Source organism: Pseudoliparis swirei, chromosome 7, assembly GCF_029220125.1.
Source record: "Pseudoliparis swirei isolate HS2019 ecotype Mariana Trench chromosome 7, NWPU_hadal_v1, whole genome shotgun sequence".
Classification (NCBI taxonomy): Eukaryota; Metazoa; Chordata; class Actinopteri; order Perciformes; family Liparidae; genus Pseudoliparis; species Pseudoliparis swirei.
This window is the reverse complement of record NC_079394.1, coordinates 26546746-26562561: the sequence shown is the minus strand read 5'-3', so window position 1 is coordinate 26562561 and position 15816 is coordinate 26546746. Positions and strand designations below refer to the sequence as shown.

Genomic DNA, 15816 nt, shown 5'->3' with positions numbered 1-15816 from the left:
CGCGCATCTGTCGAGCATCTGCTGCAGGGCATTGAATGGAGCATGGGGGGGGGGGGGGTCATAAAGAGTATGGGGCGCACACATATAGGCCCTATACTCACAAACCCTCCCTCTCACCCCTGCAGCCGGAGGCAGGTGGAGGACGTGTGCGCATTGTTGTCACACAACGTCTCTTTTCTCTCTCTCTGGGGGAGAAGCGACACGCGTCACGTCACGCACCGGACATTTAAAAAGCTCTTTTCAAGGGGCACACAAAGTGGCGTGTGCCGGCAACAAGCTGCTTTTGATCAGCAGTCAATCAAGACATCTCGCCCTCGTTGTATTTGTGTGATTGTGTGTGTGCGTGTGCGTGTGTTTGGGGCTCTGTAGCTCACTCCGTGGGCTCCTCCGGCCGCCCGGGCAGACTGCAAACACCGCAGCGCGTTAAGTAACCCGCTGATGTCGAGGACGCACGCGCGTGCATGTGCACACGGTCAACAAGCGGCTTATTGAGGGCAACGCGATAGAGGCATCGGAGGAAAGTTTAGTTGGGCTATAAATAGGCAGTGATTCCCCCGCGCTGGGGAAGTCCAGTCCTCGCAAAGATTGTTCCAGAGATTCTTTTCATCAAATAGTCCACGGCTGTGTTTTTTCCCATGAACAACGTTCCTTCTCCTGAGACCTCATCTCTTCAATAACTGTTGTCACAGGACGGCTTATTGTCCGCTGGTTATACAGACTTATGTATATATATATATATATATATATATATATATATATATATATATATATATATATATATAATGTGTGTGTGTATCTATATATATATATATATATATATATATATATATATATATATATAATTGTCATGGGAACAACATCACATGCTGCTGACCAATTACCGACAAACAAAAGCCCTGCAGGGTTCCTGGTATTCCGCGATGAAGTGGTAAATAACAGGGCGAATGAACTGTGACCCCCTGAGACCATCACGATGCAAACACACGAGATTATTAAAACGAGAGATTGTGATGCCAAAACACTTTTCCATCCTCCAAATGTGCGATTATATTGCCCATGTGCTCACTATACAACCAGGTACAAACACACACACACACGCACACACACACACACACACACACACACACACACACACACACACACACACACACATAAACACACACACGCACATGCCAGAATATGATTGAGTCATACACTGTGTGATATTCAGAGATGCATGTGACCACCAGGCTGCTATCTGCAGTAAACAGGACTTTAAGTTGTGTGTTGAATGTGGTGATGTTGGATGTTGACGAGGCAAACAGGAATCAGTGGTGGGGAGGGAGAGAGAGAGAGAGAGAAGGAGGGAGGGGGGTATTTCTTGAAAGGTTGTAATCTTGCCCCACGTGGGCTTGTCAACAAGCTCACTGTAACTGCCCGGGGACTTTTGCTTTCCTCATCTCCCCCCCCCACCCACCCTTCCCGGATGCTCTGAGCCAATGGTAGGACGCATGAGCGGAAGAGACCGCCCTTTGCCGAGAAACTACGCCGCTCTGCTATAAATCCACCCACCGCCTGCTCAGAGCTCAGAATAACGCAAGAGACTCTCCTCTCACACCACAGAGACACACGCAGCCGCTTCTGTTTCACTCGCAACGATCCCGATCGCGCTTGGATTATTAACTATGACTCTGGAAGAGATCCGCGGACAAGAGAACGCAATGGAACACGTCGACAGGTAATTATTTGACGCACGGCCGCAGTGCTCGAGCTTTGAATGCCTTGCTCATCCAACTGCGCGCAGTGTCCTAACCGTGCGTCTCTCTCTTTGTCAAAGGGTGCAAAGTGCAGGCGCAGCCCTGGAGGAGCTGCTGGTGGCCGCTAAGAAGCAGGAGTACCTGACAGTTGGAGTTTATGAATCTGCGAAAGTCATGAATGTGTAAGTATTGCAATCCACGAAATGTTTACTTCCAACTGTGCTTTTTTTTTTTTTACGTGTATTATTTGCATTTATTTGTATGCAAAAAGAATGCATTCTGACGTTCGCGTCTTCCCCCTCTCCGACACACAGTGACCCAGACAGCGTGGCGTTCTGCGTCCTCGCCACGGACGAGGAGTACGAGTGCGACATCGCCCTCCAGATCCACTTCACCCTCATCCAGGCGTTCTGCTTCGACAACGACATCAACGTGGTGCGCGTCAACGACATCGAGCGCCTGGCTGACCTCGTGAGCGCCGGCGAGACCGGCGAGCCCAAGGACGCGCATTGCATCCTCGTCACGGTATGTTTCCCTCACCCATCCTCCCCCCCCCACCATCCTCCCGGAAGCACCCACTCTCCGGTGATTCATGCACGCGTCACTGTCTGCACGCATTCTGCTGCTGCCAAGTCACATGTCTGCATCGCGCATGTCTGCCTCTGGTGTCCTGACTCTAAATGTCTCCTTCTTCTTTTAAATTCCTATTTCAGAGTCCCAGTGCAAACCCGTGGAAAGACCCCGCTCTGGACAAGCTGAGTCTGTTCTGTGAGGAGAGCCGCAGTGTGTACGACTGGGTGCCCACCATCACGCTCCCAGAGCGCTGAAGTGAACCCTCCACCGACAACTCTTCACGTGATGATGAAGAAGACGATGAAGAAGACGATGAAAAGAAAGTCAAGGAGCTGAGCCTCGGTTGGGGTACGGGTTGAGGCGTTGAGCCTTTCTGCCTCGCGCGTCAGGAATAAGAGGACGTGGCTGTGAAACCACCCCCCTACCCCCTCTCTCCCCACCCTGTGCATTCTGGGTCGGCTCGTTGGTTCCGGGTTACCCTGAGGAAGGGTTCCAAAGTGCAGCGGTCAAGTGTGGACTGGGTCAGGTGACCGCGGAGTGGACTGAAAAGCCCCGACGGATACCGGGAAGGATTTTTGAATTCACTGCGTCGTGCATGAATAGATGACGAGCGGCGCCCTGTAAAGGAAACGAGGCGATGGGGAACGGAGGCCACAGAGACTCTGCAAGAAATGGACTTATGAAAGTGCCGAGGATGGACCGAATCTCATTTAGAGGGGGACGATGAGGATGCCGGTCCGGAAGAAGGCGTCTGAAAATGTCTCAATGGACTTTGACTTTTCTTTCCCAGCACAGCTATCGGGGACTTCTTGGAATAAAGCACAGACTTTACTTTGCTTGCAAATCCCGATCTGCGCTGTGTCCGAGCCTGTGACCGCTACTCACGGACAATTATTTAGACTTTCAAATATGCAACATTGTTTGAATTGTACTGAATTTTTTGTTTTTTAAATAAAACAATTGAAATGAAACTCATCCTCTTCGTCAGAAATGTTATTTCTCCTATGTGATTCCTTGCAGGACGCGGACACCCTCCAGAACCTGAGGCTAGCTTTAATGCAGCAGTGTGGGATGTTACAGCAGATTATATATATATATATTTTTTAAGTATCGGAAGTGTTGCACAACATCAGTTAAAGAGAAGCAGAGTGCAAAATGTGGTTGGCAGACAGTAAATTGGTGGCAGAGAGAGAAAGAGAGAAAGAGAGCGATTAAAAGGAAACATAGAGCGAAGCAGTTACAACATAATGGTGCTAGTGACATGTGCTCTTCCCAGGCGCTGACCTTATACTGCTCATACCACCAGCTGCCTTATACAACAGCTTGCACAACCCCTGCAGCCTGGACCCAAGCTGAAGGGGGGGAGTGATGCAGGAGAGCGATTTTCTTTTGTTTCTTGCACACCGGCAGCTGAGTCTGGAGAGGTCTGTGTGTGTTTGTGTGTCAGTGGGTAGTGTGTCCGTTAGAAGTTTTTGTGCAGCCAAGTGGAAACAGGAGACAGCGTGGTGTCAACAACCCACCCGCTTCTTCTCTGCCGAAACTCAACCTGAACTCTGCAAACCAGAGGTGGGCCTTGTGGGAGATCTACAACGTCACACACACACACACACACACACACACTTTGCTGTTCAGTTGTGTAAATCCTGTGAGGGGAAATTCATGCAACGCATTCAGGTGAAAGTAGAGCTTTTGTCATGTCTTCCGGTAGACATGCGCGCACACGGCCACGGGCAACCGCACGCACAGAGTGTGCACTGCAGGGGTTAAGAGCTGCAGCAGAATGAGGGTCAACGAGATCATCCGCGGCCGGCTCGGGAGGAAGCGTGTGAGCGTTTGCGGTCGCCTCTGAGCCGAGGCTGACGGTAAAGAGGCGGCCCTCATCACAGGGATGAGCCGACTTCAGAGGAACTCACTCTATTTCCTCTTGGCAGTCTCCCACCAGCCGCTGGTCAAACCTGAGATGCAGGTGCACGCGCCAGTCTGAACAGACACCTGGATGCACACACACACACACACACACACACACACACACATTCACTCACGGCAGAGATCAGATCAGCAAAGGAGGCAGTCCTTGTCTGCTAAGACTGATTTCAGGGAATTGCTCAGCATTCTAAGAGAAGAGGAAACTTTCCTCACACAGAATTACACACACACACACACACAACAAGAATCAGTTGGAGAGAATCAATAAAGGGACTTTCCACCTAAATTAATATCTGCAGTGGTATAAGGCCTCTGGGAAACTGGAGTAAATTGGCATAAGACAAAACTATAGTCATCTTCTCACATGTGCTGTCAAAACTGTAATTGCGATTGTGATTAACGCTCTGGTGAGCGGCCGACGTGAAGCCCGACGTGTGTTGTCGTGATGAATGTTTGTCTGCGGCGCTGCAATCGAGGCTCTGCTCTGTTCCGACACGAAGGCTGTTGACAGTTGAAGATGAAGAAAAGTTAAGACACGACTTGTCGTGAACATTCCACGGAGGTTTTCCACGACCGGCTCGTCCGGCGTGGACCGAGAACACGTTTTAAAATACCCCCGAAACTGAAAAGAGAAAGTCTTTTTTTTTGCAAGTTTTCAAATGAGCTAATCCAAAATATGCTGCCGGGATTCTTTTGTCTCGGCAGGACGACGTCCCTCGGGCCGTCGTTTCAGCAACACGAGGCAATCATGTCTAATCTTGACCTTTTTTTTTTTTTTGTGGGGGGGTGGGGGGGGACCTATTTTTAATGACCCAGATAAGAGCCATTTCCTTCAATAATATGAATGTTGAAGGAAGCGTTTTCCCAGCGTACGGTAATAAAAATAAAGGGCTAAGTGTATTGTTGACTTCGTTCTTGACCTACTTTGCTGAACCGGTACGTTTGAGCTCTTTGTGATTGATCAAATTCTCCTTTGTTTTCTCCGTAGGCAGCAGCAGCTCCTGTCGGGCCCATGCAGGACTAAACAACACCAACAACAACAACAACCACATGCCTGTTGTTCACGCTATGTTCCTCTGGGCGACAGGTGTAGGGCCTGTGTGGGCCGGCAGAGACCCAAAGAAGAAGAAGAAGAAAAAGAAAAGAAGAAGAAGAAGAAGAAGAAGAAGAAGACTCTAGGTTGAATGCACTTATTGTTTGTTTGTATTGTTTGTTTGTATTTTTTATTCAGTCAATCAAATCAAATACAATACAATAATATCCTATATAATATACAAAAGAGAAAGACTGAAAAGATATAGATAGAAGCAAAAAAATGCTTATAAATTCCTATCCTAAATTGAAATCAAAATAAATCAGAAAATTAATATAAAATAAAGAAGAAAATAAAAAACAAAATATATTTATATATACTACCACATATATCTTCCATATTAATACGTTTTTAATTACATTTATAACTCTCAAGAATTGTTTTATAAATAATTCCCTTGAAAACCAAAAAGGAGTTCACCGTTCTTACATCCATATAAACATTATTGATTGTAAGTCGCTTTGGATAAAAGCGTCTGCTAAATGACATGTAATGTAATGTAAAAGAAGAAGAATAGGAAGAAGAGGAAGAGGAGGAAGAGAAGGTTGGACCTCCACTGCTGCTTCTTCTATTTATATGCAGTTAACAAACATATTGTCCCCCTGGAGAAGCCGCCCAGACTGTTGTGGCAGCGCGGCTGTCTGAGCCGCAGCTCCCCAGACTGGAAGGGAGACCAGACTGATGTGTGCTCATCTGTTCTGGAACCATGAGTGTATTTTCAACCGTGGCACGGAAAGATGGCAAACATCTCGCTGCAGTTTTCCTCCAGAGCGCTTTCCACCAGACGGTTTTTCTAAGCGCTGATAATGACTTTTCCTCACTTTCACATGAGGGCCAGACAGAATCTTAAGTTCACCCCCGATGGGTCGACCACTACAGACACAACATTTACCAAGAGCGTTAAAGGCAACGGGTCATTTGCGTTCTTTAACGGCATTGTTGTCCGATTCGGGAGATATGGGCTTATCCACTCACACTTGTCGAGATTTAGGTAGAAGGAGTGATACCACACCCACGTCTGGTCATATGGGGCGGAAGACTGGGAACAGTGGGAAACAGTTAGCCGGGTAAAATACACCTTCCAGCACTTTTAAATCTCACAAATAGACCGATTATATGTCTGTTTAATCCATACAGAAAGAACAAAGTTCTTTACAGGGGCCGAAGCTTAACCTCCCAAACTATTTAACAATTCCTCTGTCGTATTTCAGAGCAGAATTATTGAGCGATTTGAATCGAATGAACTCATAAACTCATTCTTGGCCGCTGTTTTCTGTCTGAGCAATTATTTAGTCTGAAAGACATTTTTCACTACGCTCGGCTCTAAATTGTTTTGCTCTGGGGGTGTTATATTACGACATGATGTTTGCTGTTTACTTTAACCCTGGGGCAAACATTTTTTTACAGTATGTGTTTCCATATTGGGACATGATTCCCAGACTGCTGATTTGAACAGTAAATCCTAAACGCTTCGGAGGGACTTTGGTGGAGTGATCCTCCGCCCTTCCCAGAGCCATTACTTTCATGGGAACTGTGGTCCCTTCTTCCCATTCCCTTCTCCATCTCACTTACAGTAACCACGGCGAGATGAGATTACACGATGAGCTGGCCGGCAGCTCTGAGCCTCTCTCTCTCTCTCGATGGTCACATTGGTACCATGAGCTCATGGCTCAGCTGGCTCTGGCAGGCAGAGGAGAGAGATAGATGGATGGATGGATGGACGGATGGCTGGTGTTGGGTGTCTCTAATCTAAAGTATGTGTCACTCTCTACAGTGAGCTCACGTAGTGAGCCAGCACAATGTGCAACTTTCAGAGGTTCTGAGATTCACAGCGCAGGGAAATCAGGTTGATTCCAGTTCAGCAGCATGCACGCACACGCACACTCTCACACGCACACACACACACACACACACACACACACACACACACACACAAATAAATCACTCACTCAAAGTCTCTCCGTGTGTGATCTGACGGAGGTTGGTTTCTGACGTTTGTGGTTTGCGAGGTACTGAGGTACACACACACACACACACACACACACACACACACAAGGCACCTGGGATCACATGATCAAGTTCAGAAGAAGTGATTGCGGTTGTGTTTCTTTAGAGCCTGTAATCAGAGGCAAACAGCTGTGTGTGAGTGTGTGTGTGTGTGTGTGTATGTGTGTCAGTGTGTGTGAGCCAAGGGGAGGGTGACCAGGTTACCAACACGCACACCTGACCTACACTTATACACCGTGTCCCCTTGGGGAGTAGAGTGACACACACACACACACACACACACAGCAGGTCATTGTCGATTAGGTCATGACACACACTGACTGCTATTAGGGTGAAATATTGCTCTTCATTTGAAACCATTGAGAGAATCGTATCTCCGCTATGCAGTGCGTTTTTAAATTGGGCAAATAATCCCTCGAGTGTTTGTGCAGCACATCATCATTTGGATGTTTGTTTTCAAATTGGTACGTCTGCAAAAAAATTGCCCTGGGATTGCATCATGGTGCTGGTTTCAGGAGCAACTGGGTGGATTTGACTGGATGAAATGGGGGATATCTGAATGCAATTTATTCACTGTTAGTATAAACAAGATTATGTGTGTGCCTTCATTGCGTTTTCCTTCTTCATAAAGCTGTGGTCGCCGGGTTTAAAAAAACAAATCCTGCGTATAATAGGAGCCATGATAGCAGCGACAACAGCCAAACTTAGACCACATGTTCCAAGCGTCAGAATTCTTACTTGATTCCACTTCCGGATATTTCAGATGAACTGAAGCAGCACAACAATTATGCAAATGGTGAAATAACAAAACAAAAAAAAGAAGGGTTACACAAGTAAACCCCAAAGAATGCGAGCCAAGTCCAAAAGGAGTCATTTGATGTGAGCGCGTCCCTTTACATAAACTGCGACTAGTTAAGTGCAAAAGGCAAAAGGCAAAAGGCAAAAGGCTATTTCAGGACATTCGAAGCGGCTCAGAGTCTTAACGTCTCACCTGATTTGACACAGAACAGAAGAGGGGAAGACGAGGACAGAATGTGAAAAAAAGAACAGAAAACGAGTCAAATATAATTATCGGGGTGGCTGAAAATAAACCACGCATTTTGTTATCATCCACTGGGCGCGGCATTTAATGAATGCCGGCGTGAGTTTCTCACGCGCACGGTTTCCCTCTCGCCCACTATCTGCCTCGGCATTCTATTCATATTTTCTGCTTTGCTCTGTAGCTGCCCGTCTGGCTGAGGAAGGGGCGACGCTAAGTGATTTGCCAAATATGGGGAGCAGCCTGCAACCTCGACGCATTACTGACATAGCTGAGCTTATCCTCCCAGAAGCACATGTACTCAGAGCCATGCCAGGAATCCCCCCCCCCCCACACACATCTCATAGCATTGCAATCCGCGTGGATCGAGCAGCAGGCCGGAAGGCATGGCCATAGAAGTGCAGCCTGGAGAAGAAAGAGGGGAGACGAGTGCTGCCCGACAGACCGACACAATGTAGGGAAGTTGCAAACTATTTGTTGTTGTTGTTGTATCTGATGATATACGGTCTCTGCCGTGTCCCCCGGGCTCGCAGACATGTAGAGAGGGGCAGACCGGGGCGACTGGGTTGATTCAAGGACAAGATAGGAAAAAGTGTCCCAAAAAAAGAGAGATAGACGCATCGCATGCATGGCGTAAATTCCACATTCCATCACGCCGACGCGGGACAAGCACGTCGGGCCGAAACAAAGGGGTGTGCGTCTGAAATAGCAACGCAACGCATCGCGGGGATCGTTTTCATTCAGGGGCAACGACGGAGCACGCCGACATGTGGTGCATGCACACGCGGAAACATGGAAGAAGAAGAAGAAGAAGAAGAAGAATAGAAACAGGAAGACTCTGTCTTCTTGTGCATTAATTGTTTAGTCGTAAAAGACAAAAATAAAAATAAACTGTAAAGAGAAGCTGCGCTTTCCCTCTTTTGAGGAAGTTCATAGTGCTCTGGGTATACAGCCAGTGGAGAGGTGTCAAGGCAGCATGACCTTTTTACATGAGAGGGAGAGGGGGTGAGAGGCCCAGAGCACAGAGCAAACAGTGTGACTGCCTCCCTTCTCATTAGAAACCCAGAGAGAGAGAGAGAGAGAGAGACTGGACTGGGCCACAACATGTTTTCGGGTTCCCCTGCGCGCCCCTTGGGTTCAAATGTTTTCTTAGGAGGTGCAAAACAAAAAAAGCATGCTTCTTGGACCACTGAGGCGTTGCATAATAATCCCAGACCTGGGCTGACCATGTTCTTGGAAGCATATCTTATCTAATGCTCGACTGTATGACTATACAGCCGCACTGGCAGATCGAAAACAAGCAGCAGCTGGCTGAGAGTTCTCCCTCTTTTACATTTTTTTTTTTTGGGACTGAACTGCCGGCAGCGAAGAGGAACAACGGGTCTCATCGCAGCTGACGAACACAGATCACGCACCGAAAAGAACGATTTTTGAGTCACGACCGAAAAAACTACACCGAGGAATTGCGTCCGAGTCTCCTGCGTGCGCGGGAGGACATTAGCGCGTTTGCACACGTGCAGCATTTCAATGAGATTCCTCCCAGAGGACGATTTGAAAGTGCAATCAGAATCTTCGCACCGGGCACACAAAGAAGGGGGGAGAGACATGTTTTTCAAGGACTTTTCAAGGGAGTGATGCAATTGCCCCTCATCCTTGCACTTTTTTTTCTTCTCATAGCAACATACCATACTTAACCCAGTAACACACTGAGGGTGCATGGCAACAGCGGTTCCCCTCGATCCCGCCTCCTCTCCCACTCTCCTATCTCTGCACCTCTGCATTGCTCCGTGCCACCACAGCACACACACACACACACACACACACACCTTCCCATCTCCACATTTGTTTGTGCACGCGCCGTCATCGATGCAAAACAAAAATAAGATATTTTTGTTTTTCCCGGTGTTACTTAATCTGCAGCCATGGAGAGACAGGCAGAGATGGGGGAGAGCGGGTGGAGAGGAGGAGGGGGGGGGGGGGTGTGAGGATGGGAAGGGGCTGCTCTCCTAGGCTCGGGCACCGGCCAATCGCTGCAGGCCGGCGTGAACAGGAGGTTGTTGCTGCTGGTAACAGAAATACGATTGGCTGCTGGGAGTTCTTGCTCCATGGGATAGGCGTTTTGGCTTGTGTGGGTATTTTGGTCACTGCTATGAACGTGTTTATCTGCTGTCATGCGCTTCAATAACCTTGTTATTCTTCCTCCTTGTGTTTCCACTCAGAGGGGAGGTCTTTATGGTCCAGCCACTGAAGCCGTAGCGAAGGCGTCTGCGCTGTTGTTGTACCAAGCCTCCTGAACTTTGGATACCGTGTAGCACGGCGGCCTGCAGAGGAAAGGCCACGTTGTGCTATCTGGGCAGAAAGAAGTAAACACACCAATGTGACTGAAAATCCCGTAAGTTGACGAGGGTGGAGGGGCGGTGTGACGCCGGGGGGACGGACAGGTCGCTGACCCTCGGAACCCGAGGTCCAACACTGACGTGGGACTGTTGTTGACTGGCGGCACACATTCTGGTTCCCTATCATGCATTTAATATTAATAACATTGATAACAATGATAATATACCTACTACTACTACTAATACTACTAGGCCTACTACTACTACTACTACTACTACTGCTACTACTACTACTACTGCTACTGCTACTACTACTACTACTGCTACTACTACTACTACTACTACTACAAATTAAAAGAAGAAGAAAGAAGAAGTAGAAGTGAAAAAAGAAGAAGAAGAATACTATAACCACAATAATACAATGATAACAAAGTACAGTTTTTACAGCCTGTTTAAAGTCATGAAGTCACACACAAACAATATGTTCAGAAAACAACACACAGGCAGCAGGATTGCATGTAACAGGCGGTCAGCCTCAGTCTGTCTGCACACAGCGTTTACCAGGGAGTCAGCCGCACATGTCGGCTTTGTTTACATGCAGTTCCTTCCTGAAAGGGGCGGAGCCACACACCAGGCATTCCAATGTTGCTTTGGAAACAGGGCTCCCGGAGCAGCCAATGGGAGGACGGGGATTAGTGTGTGTGTGTGGGGGTGTGTGTGAGGGTTTGTGTGTACATGTGTGAATTAATAAAACAGTGGTATCTATCTGGCAGTGTGTTGACAGGGATTTTTTAATCAGCACTCTCAAAAAATAAAACACACTGAGCAATAATACCATGGATCTAACAAACACACGCCGCTGAGCCAATTACAACCCAACAGTCTAATCTCCGAGTCTGTGAGGAGTTTATTATGTGTGTGCATCTGTTTGTCTGTGTGTGTGTGTTTTGTTTGTGATGAATACCCAACGTGCTCCTTAAGGTCTAATATTATTTATTTTTTTGTGGCAGAAACGTTTTCATCATTTTCATTTCTCGACCTCCGGCTCCTGTAGAGGCTGTGCGTGCGTGAGTGTGTGTGTGTGTGTGTGTGTGTGTTTTCGTGTTTGCACATGCGCGAGTGTTCATGTGGTCATGAGCATGTTTTCCTTACACAGCTGTTATTGTTATGGCAGGGCCTGATTGCTGGTCCCGTCACCTGTTGTAGACTCCGTTACCGCCAGGAACCCGTTGTCTTCCAGTCAACACTCACTTTATCACCGTGAGCGCACACAGAAAACAGAAGCCGGGCCGTCGACCCATTTATAAAACTGTGGCCAACACAAACAAAATCCAAGCCAAGTGTGGACTCATTGTGATTGTTTAGCTGTACCAGCGATCTGCAAACATCTTCATATATTTGCAGAGGTGTAAAGATTGAAAAGGAGTGTATGCGGTGTCCGTGTTTTCATGTGCACGTTTGTATGTCTGTGTGTGTGTGTGTGTGTGAGAATCGACGTACACGGCAGGAGCCACGTGCTACCTGCCTCACAGGATGCAGCTGCGGCGAGTAAACAGGGGCTTCATAATAGTGCGTGAGTCTGTGTTTTTCCAGTTTATTTCCTTAAAACAGGGGCGTCTTTGTTATCTCTGTCCATCCTTTGTTCCTTCTGTCTGAAATCATCGAGCAGCTCGTCAGATGAATGCGCCCTCGGGGCCGGATAGCGGTAATCTAATCAGTGTATCCACACTTCTCTCCGTCTCTTTCTTTCCGTCCACACAAAGCATGCGAGCGCAATCACGTTTCGCTTAACCACGAGAACACCGGGGGCCGACGGAGTAATTGAGTGACAGTCGATCTACAGCGGCGGTCCGGACAGAAACCTATACAGGTGATGTCTGGAGAATCACCAAAAACAAGTCTCTTCCCGATTCAAGGTACTGGTTTCGTTAAAGCCACGCCAGAAACGTGAGACGTTTGCTGCCCCCGGCAACCAGTTTGTTGTCCCGCATTTGTCGTAGAGAATGTAAGCGAGAAAAAAACAACCCACCAATAAACAAAGCAGGCTCTTTTTCTCCCGGGTCTAACATCAGAGTGTCGCATCTATCGTTTGAGGACGCAAAGAAAAGGGGGCTAAGCCAACCACATCATCCTCCTTAACTCTACCCAGCAACGGCTGGCCATCGACTCTGAGCCCGTCTGTTTTGCAGACGCGTGCGTAAGGTCGCGAGCTCGCTCGGGTTTGCGAGACAAAGGGGAATCTGTCACGTCGTCACTTCGGATGAACGAGTGAGTCTGTTGGTGCCGATGTGCAGAAGCACTGCACTGCATGCCTGTGAGGAGGAGGAATTAGGAAGCTTGGCATCAGCTGTTTATCGTTATTGAATAATAATATCTTTTACAGTATCTTGTATTGTGTGCACTGTGTGTGTGTGTGTGTGTGGTCACTACTATGCAGCTCTGTGTGGGCACGTTTTATTCACAGCCCTGGGGCAAGGCAAACTCTCACTGACGTCCGATTTGGAAAGTGACAAAGGCAGACTCTGTTGTCTTTGTGGGCGAGCCGACAGAAGCCTGCCTCTGAGCGCCCCGCTTGGATTGCGTATGTGAGCGTCTGTGTGTGTGTGCGCGTAGGTCGGTGGGCGGCTGTGGAGTCACGTACGAGCGTCAGGGAACTTTCATTCCTACGAGCGATGAAGGGGCGTCTCGGCAGACGTATTTAAAAGGCCGTAATGCGGAGATCCACGAGATAGTGAGGAGCCCTGATTCATTCTTTCTTTCTTTCTCTTTCTTGAGTGCAGCACATGGCTCCCTTTCACACTTAAAAGCAACCATAGCCCCACACAGGCTGCCATCCTCCTCCTCCTCCTCCTCCTCCTCCTCCTCTCCAGGTATAGTGTACTATAAAAATCTATATTTAGTGAGCGTGCGTGCAGTATGCTTACTCGTCCTTTCAGCTCTCCCATCCAGACAAAGCCAGACATGAGTTGTCTCTCTTTCAAAAACAAATACTCTTTGTTGCCCGTAGATTAAGAAGCACTGAATGTCTCTTCAAACACACACATGGTTTTAGACACACACACACACACCCGAGGGCATGCTTCCTTTTGATGTGGATCTTACTCATCCATAGTGAGCGCGGCAGGTGTGAGGTGGCCGTCAGGTGTGCGTGTAGGAGAACAAGCGAGTGTCGATGTGTCATCAGCCATATGGCGTTTCAGTTGCTATCCACCCACCTCGTGCACCCACTCAGGCAAATCCGCCTCCATGCAAACACACGCTTGGCTTTCACCATGTCTCCAAAGCAGCTGCATGTTTTGAGAAAAAAACCTTCTGACTCTGATGAGCGCACAGCCAAGGGCAAATCACAGCGCTCTCTCCAGACGGATGCTCCGCCAGAAGCTGAGCGCAATCGCCGGCTGAGCCAATCGGAGATGGGGAGAGCGGGGGGAACCAATCGCAGCCGGAGCCAGAAACTGAAGCAGTTGGAGATAGAGATGAACCAATCAGGACCAGGAGACCGAATCAATTGATGTGTTGCTTTCCGAAGCTCTGCTGAGAAGTTCATCTTTAAAGTCAGACATGCACTAACTTAATGCCCTCGCTTTGTCCTCCTTAATTTCTCGCCGTTATTACACGGGGAGAAGCAAACTCACGCATGAGCTCTGTGTTAGAGAGCAATTTTCCTTTTTCTTCAAGGCTACTGAAAACAAACAGGTCTCCTGCAGATGTTGCAAGATGATGAAATCACAGCAACCGGCAGAGCAAACGGCATGTTTTCATTTATTTTTATGCTTGTGAGGGTTGTGTCCTGTAACTGTCTCCCCACACGCGCTCCTTTGTTTGCTTGTACGCATCCTCTTATGTCTTCTGTAAGTGTGTCAGTGGGTGTTTTATCCCGGGTCACCCCAAAAACTCTCCGACTTCATGGACAATAAAGCTGAGAGGCGTGTCATTGACACACGTGCTGCCAACTGTTGCCGAGACACAAAGCGGACATAAAAAACACTTTACTGACTGTGAGACCCCCCCCCCCCCCCATATGACTATGGCACACTCCAAAATCATGAGCCACACACGCCCCCCCCTATCCCGGCCCCATTGTCCTAAATGAATGAGTGAAGGAGTGTGTTTGTGTATGTGTGTGTGTGTGTGTGTGAGGACAGCTGGCTCTCTGGCTCCATCAGTAGCAGCTGCCCCAGCCTCAGGCCCTCAGGGTGGAACAGTGCAGATTAGAGGGTGGCTGGGGTGGAGTGTGTGTATGTGTGTGTGTGTGTGTGTGTGTGTGGCCGTAAGGGGGACGTAAGGCTGAGGCCTCGCGCTCGATGAACGGAGAGGAGGACCTCTTCCCTTCTTTGTCCCATCTCTGTGTCTTTTTCTTATTCATACCCTATTTCTTTTCTGTTTCTCGTAACCCCCCCCCCCCCCCCCCCCATGTAAAAACCAAAGGAAACCCCGTTAAATGCGGTGTAATTTGAGGGAATGAGGGTGAGTCGGAGAGATAAAAGGAGAAGACAGACGGGGAAAGTGGCCAGCGACAGTCGGTCCGAAGGCTAGACGGCAGCATGGAGACAGCGGACAGACACGGAGAGTTTTGGGTGCCAGCGACGGTGGCTTAGCGACAGCTGTTCCTCCTGCCTATAGGATATCTGAGCCAGGCCCTTTCAAAAACACAAGGCTCTGACGGAGGATAAGGGCTCCACTTCTCCTGCACGAGCGTGCGCTCGCGGGCGCGTGTGTGCTGGGGGAGAAAAAATAAATAAAGGGCTTTTGAAATAGATGGGTGTGGATTTCTGCCAAGACATAAATAGCGGCACACTTCACCCCAAATGGGGAAAAAAGAGCAGTCTGGCTGGACCGATAGGAGGGAGGCCCACAGACTTTCACTGCCTCCAGAGCCCGGTTTGTATTCATGTTGATTTATTAAGACATAACGGCAGAGCCACAGTGTGTCGACGCAGAGGAGTCATCCGAGGGTCCGCGGAAAACTCGATATTTGCACAGCGGCGAGGGCCCGATCGAGAGAAAAAAGCCCCGTTTTGCAGAAGAAGTTTGAGCAGCGCACGGCGCTGGAGGTCAAAAGCCTTCGAGGAGCATTGTGTCATATGTTTGCGAAATACAGGTAAT

The 15816-nt window shown here is 48.4% G+C and overlaps 1 protein-coding gene across 1 annotated transcript; it reads left to right on the top strand.

Annotated features, from left to right (window-relative positions):
* The first annotated feature begins 1580 nt into the window (after nucleotides 1-1580).
* Nucleotides 1581-3284, top strand: gadd45ga (growth arrest and DNA-damage-inducible, gamma a). The gene is made up of 4 exons (XM_056418229.1): nucleotides 1581-1717; nucleotides 1817-1918; nucleotides 2051-2261; nucleotides 2450-3284. Exons 1-4 carry the CDS (start codon nucleotides 1665-1667, stop codon nucleotides 2561-2563), a joined length of 480 nt encoding a protein of 159 aa, XP_056274204.1. The 5' UTR covers nucleotides 1581-1664; the 3' UTR covers nucleotides 2564-3284.
* The last annotated feature ends 12532 nt before the right edge of the window (nucleotides 3285-15816 follow it).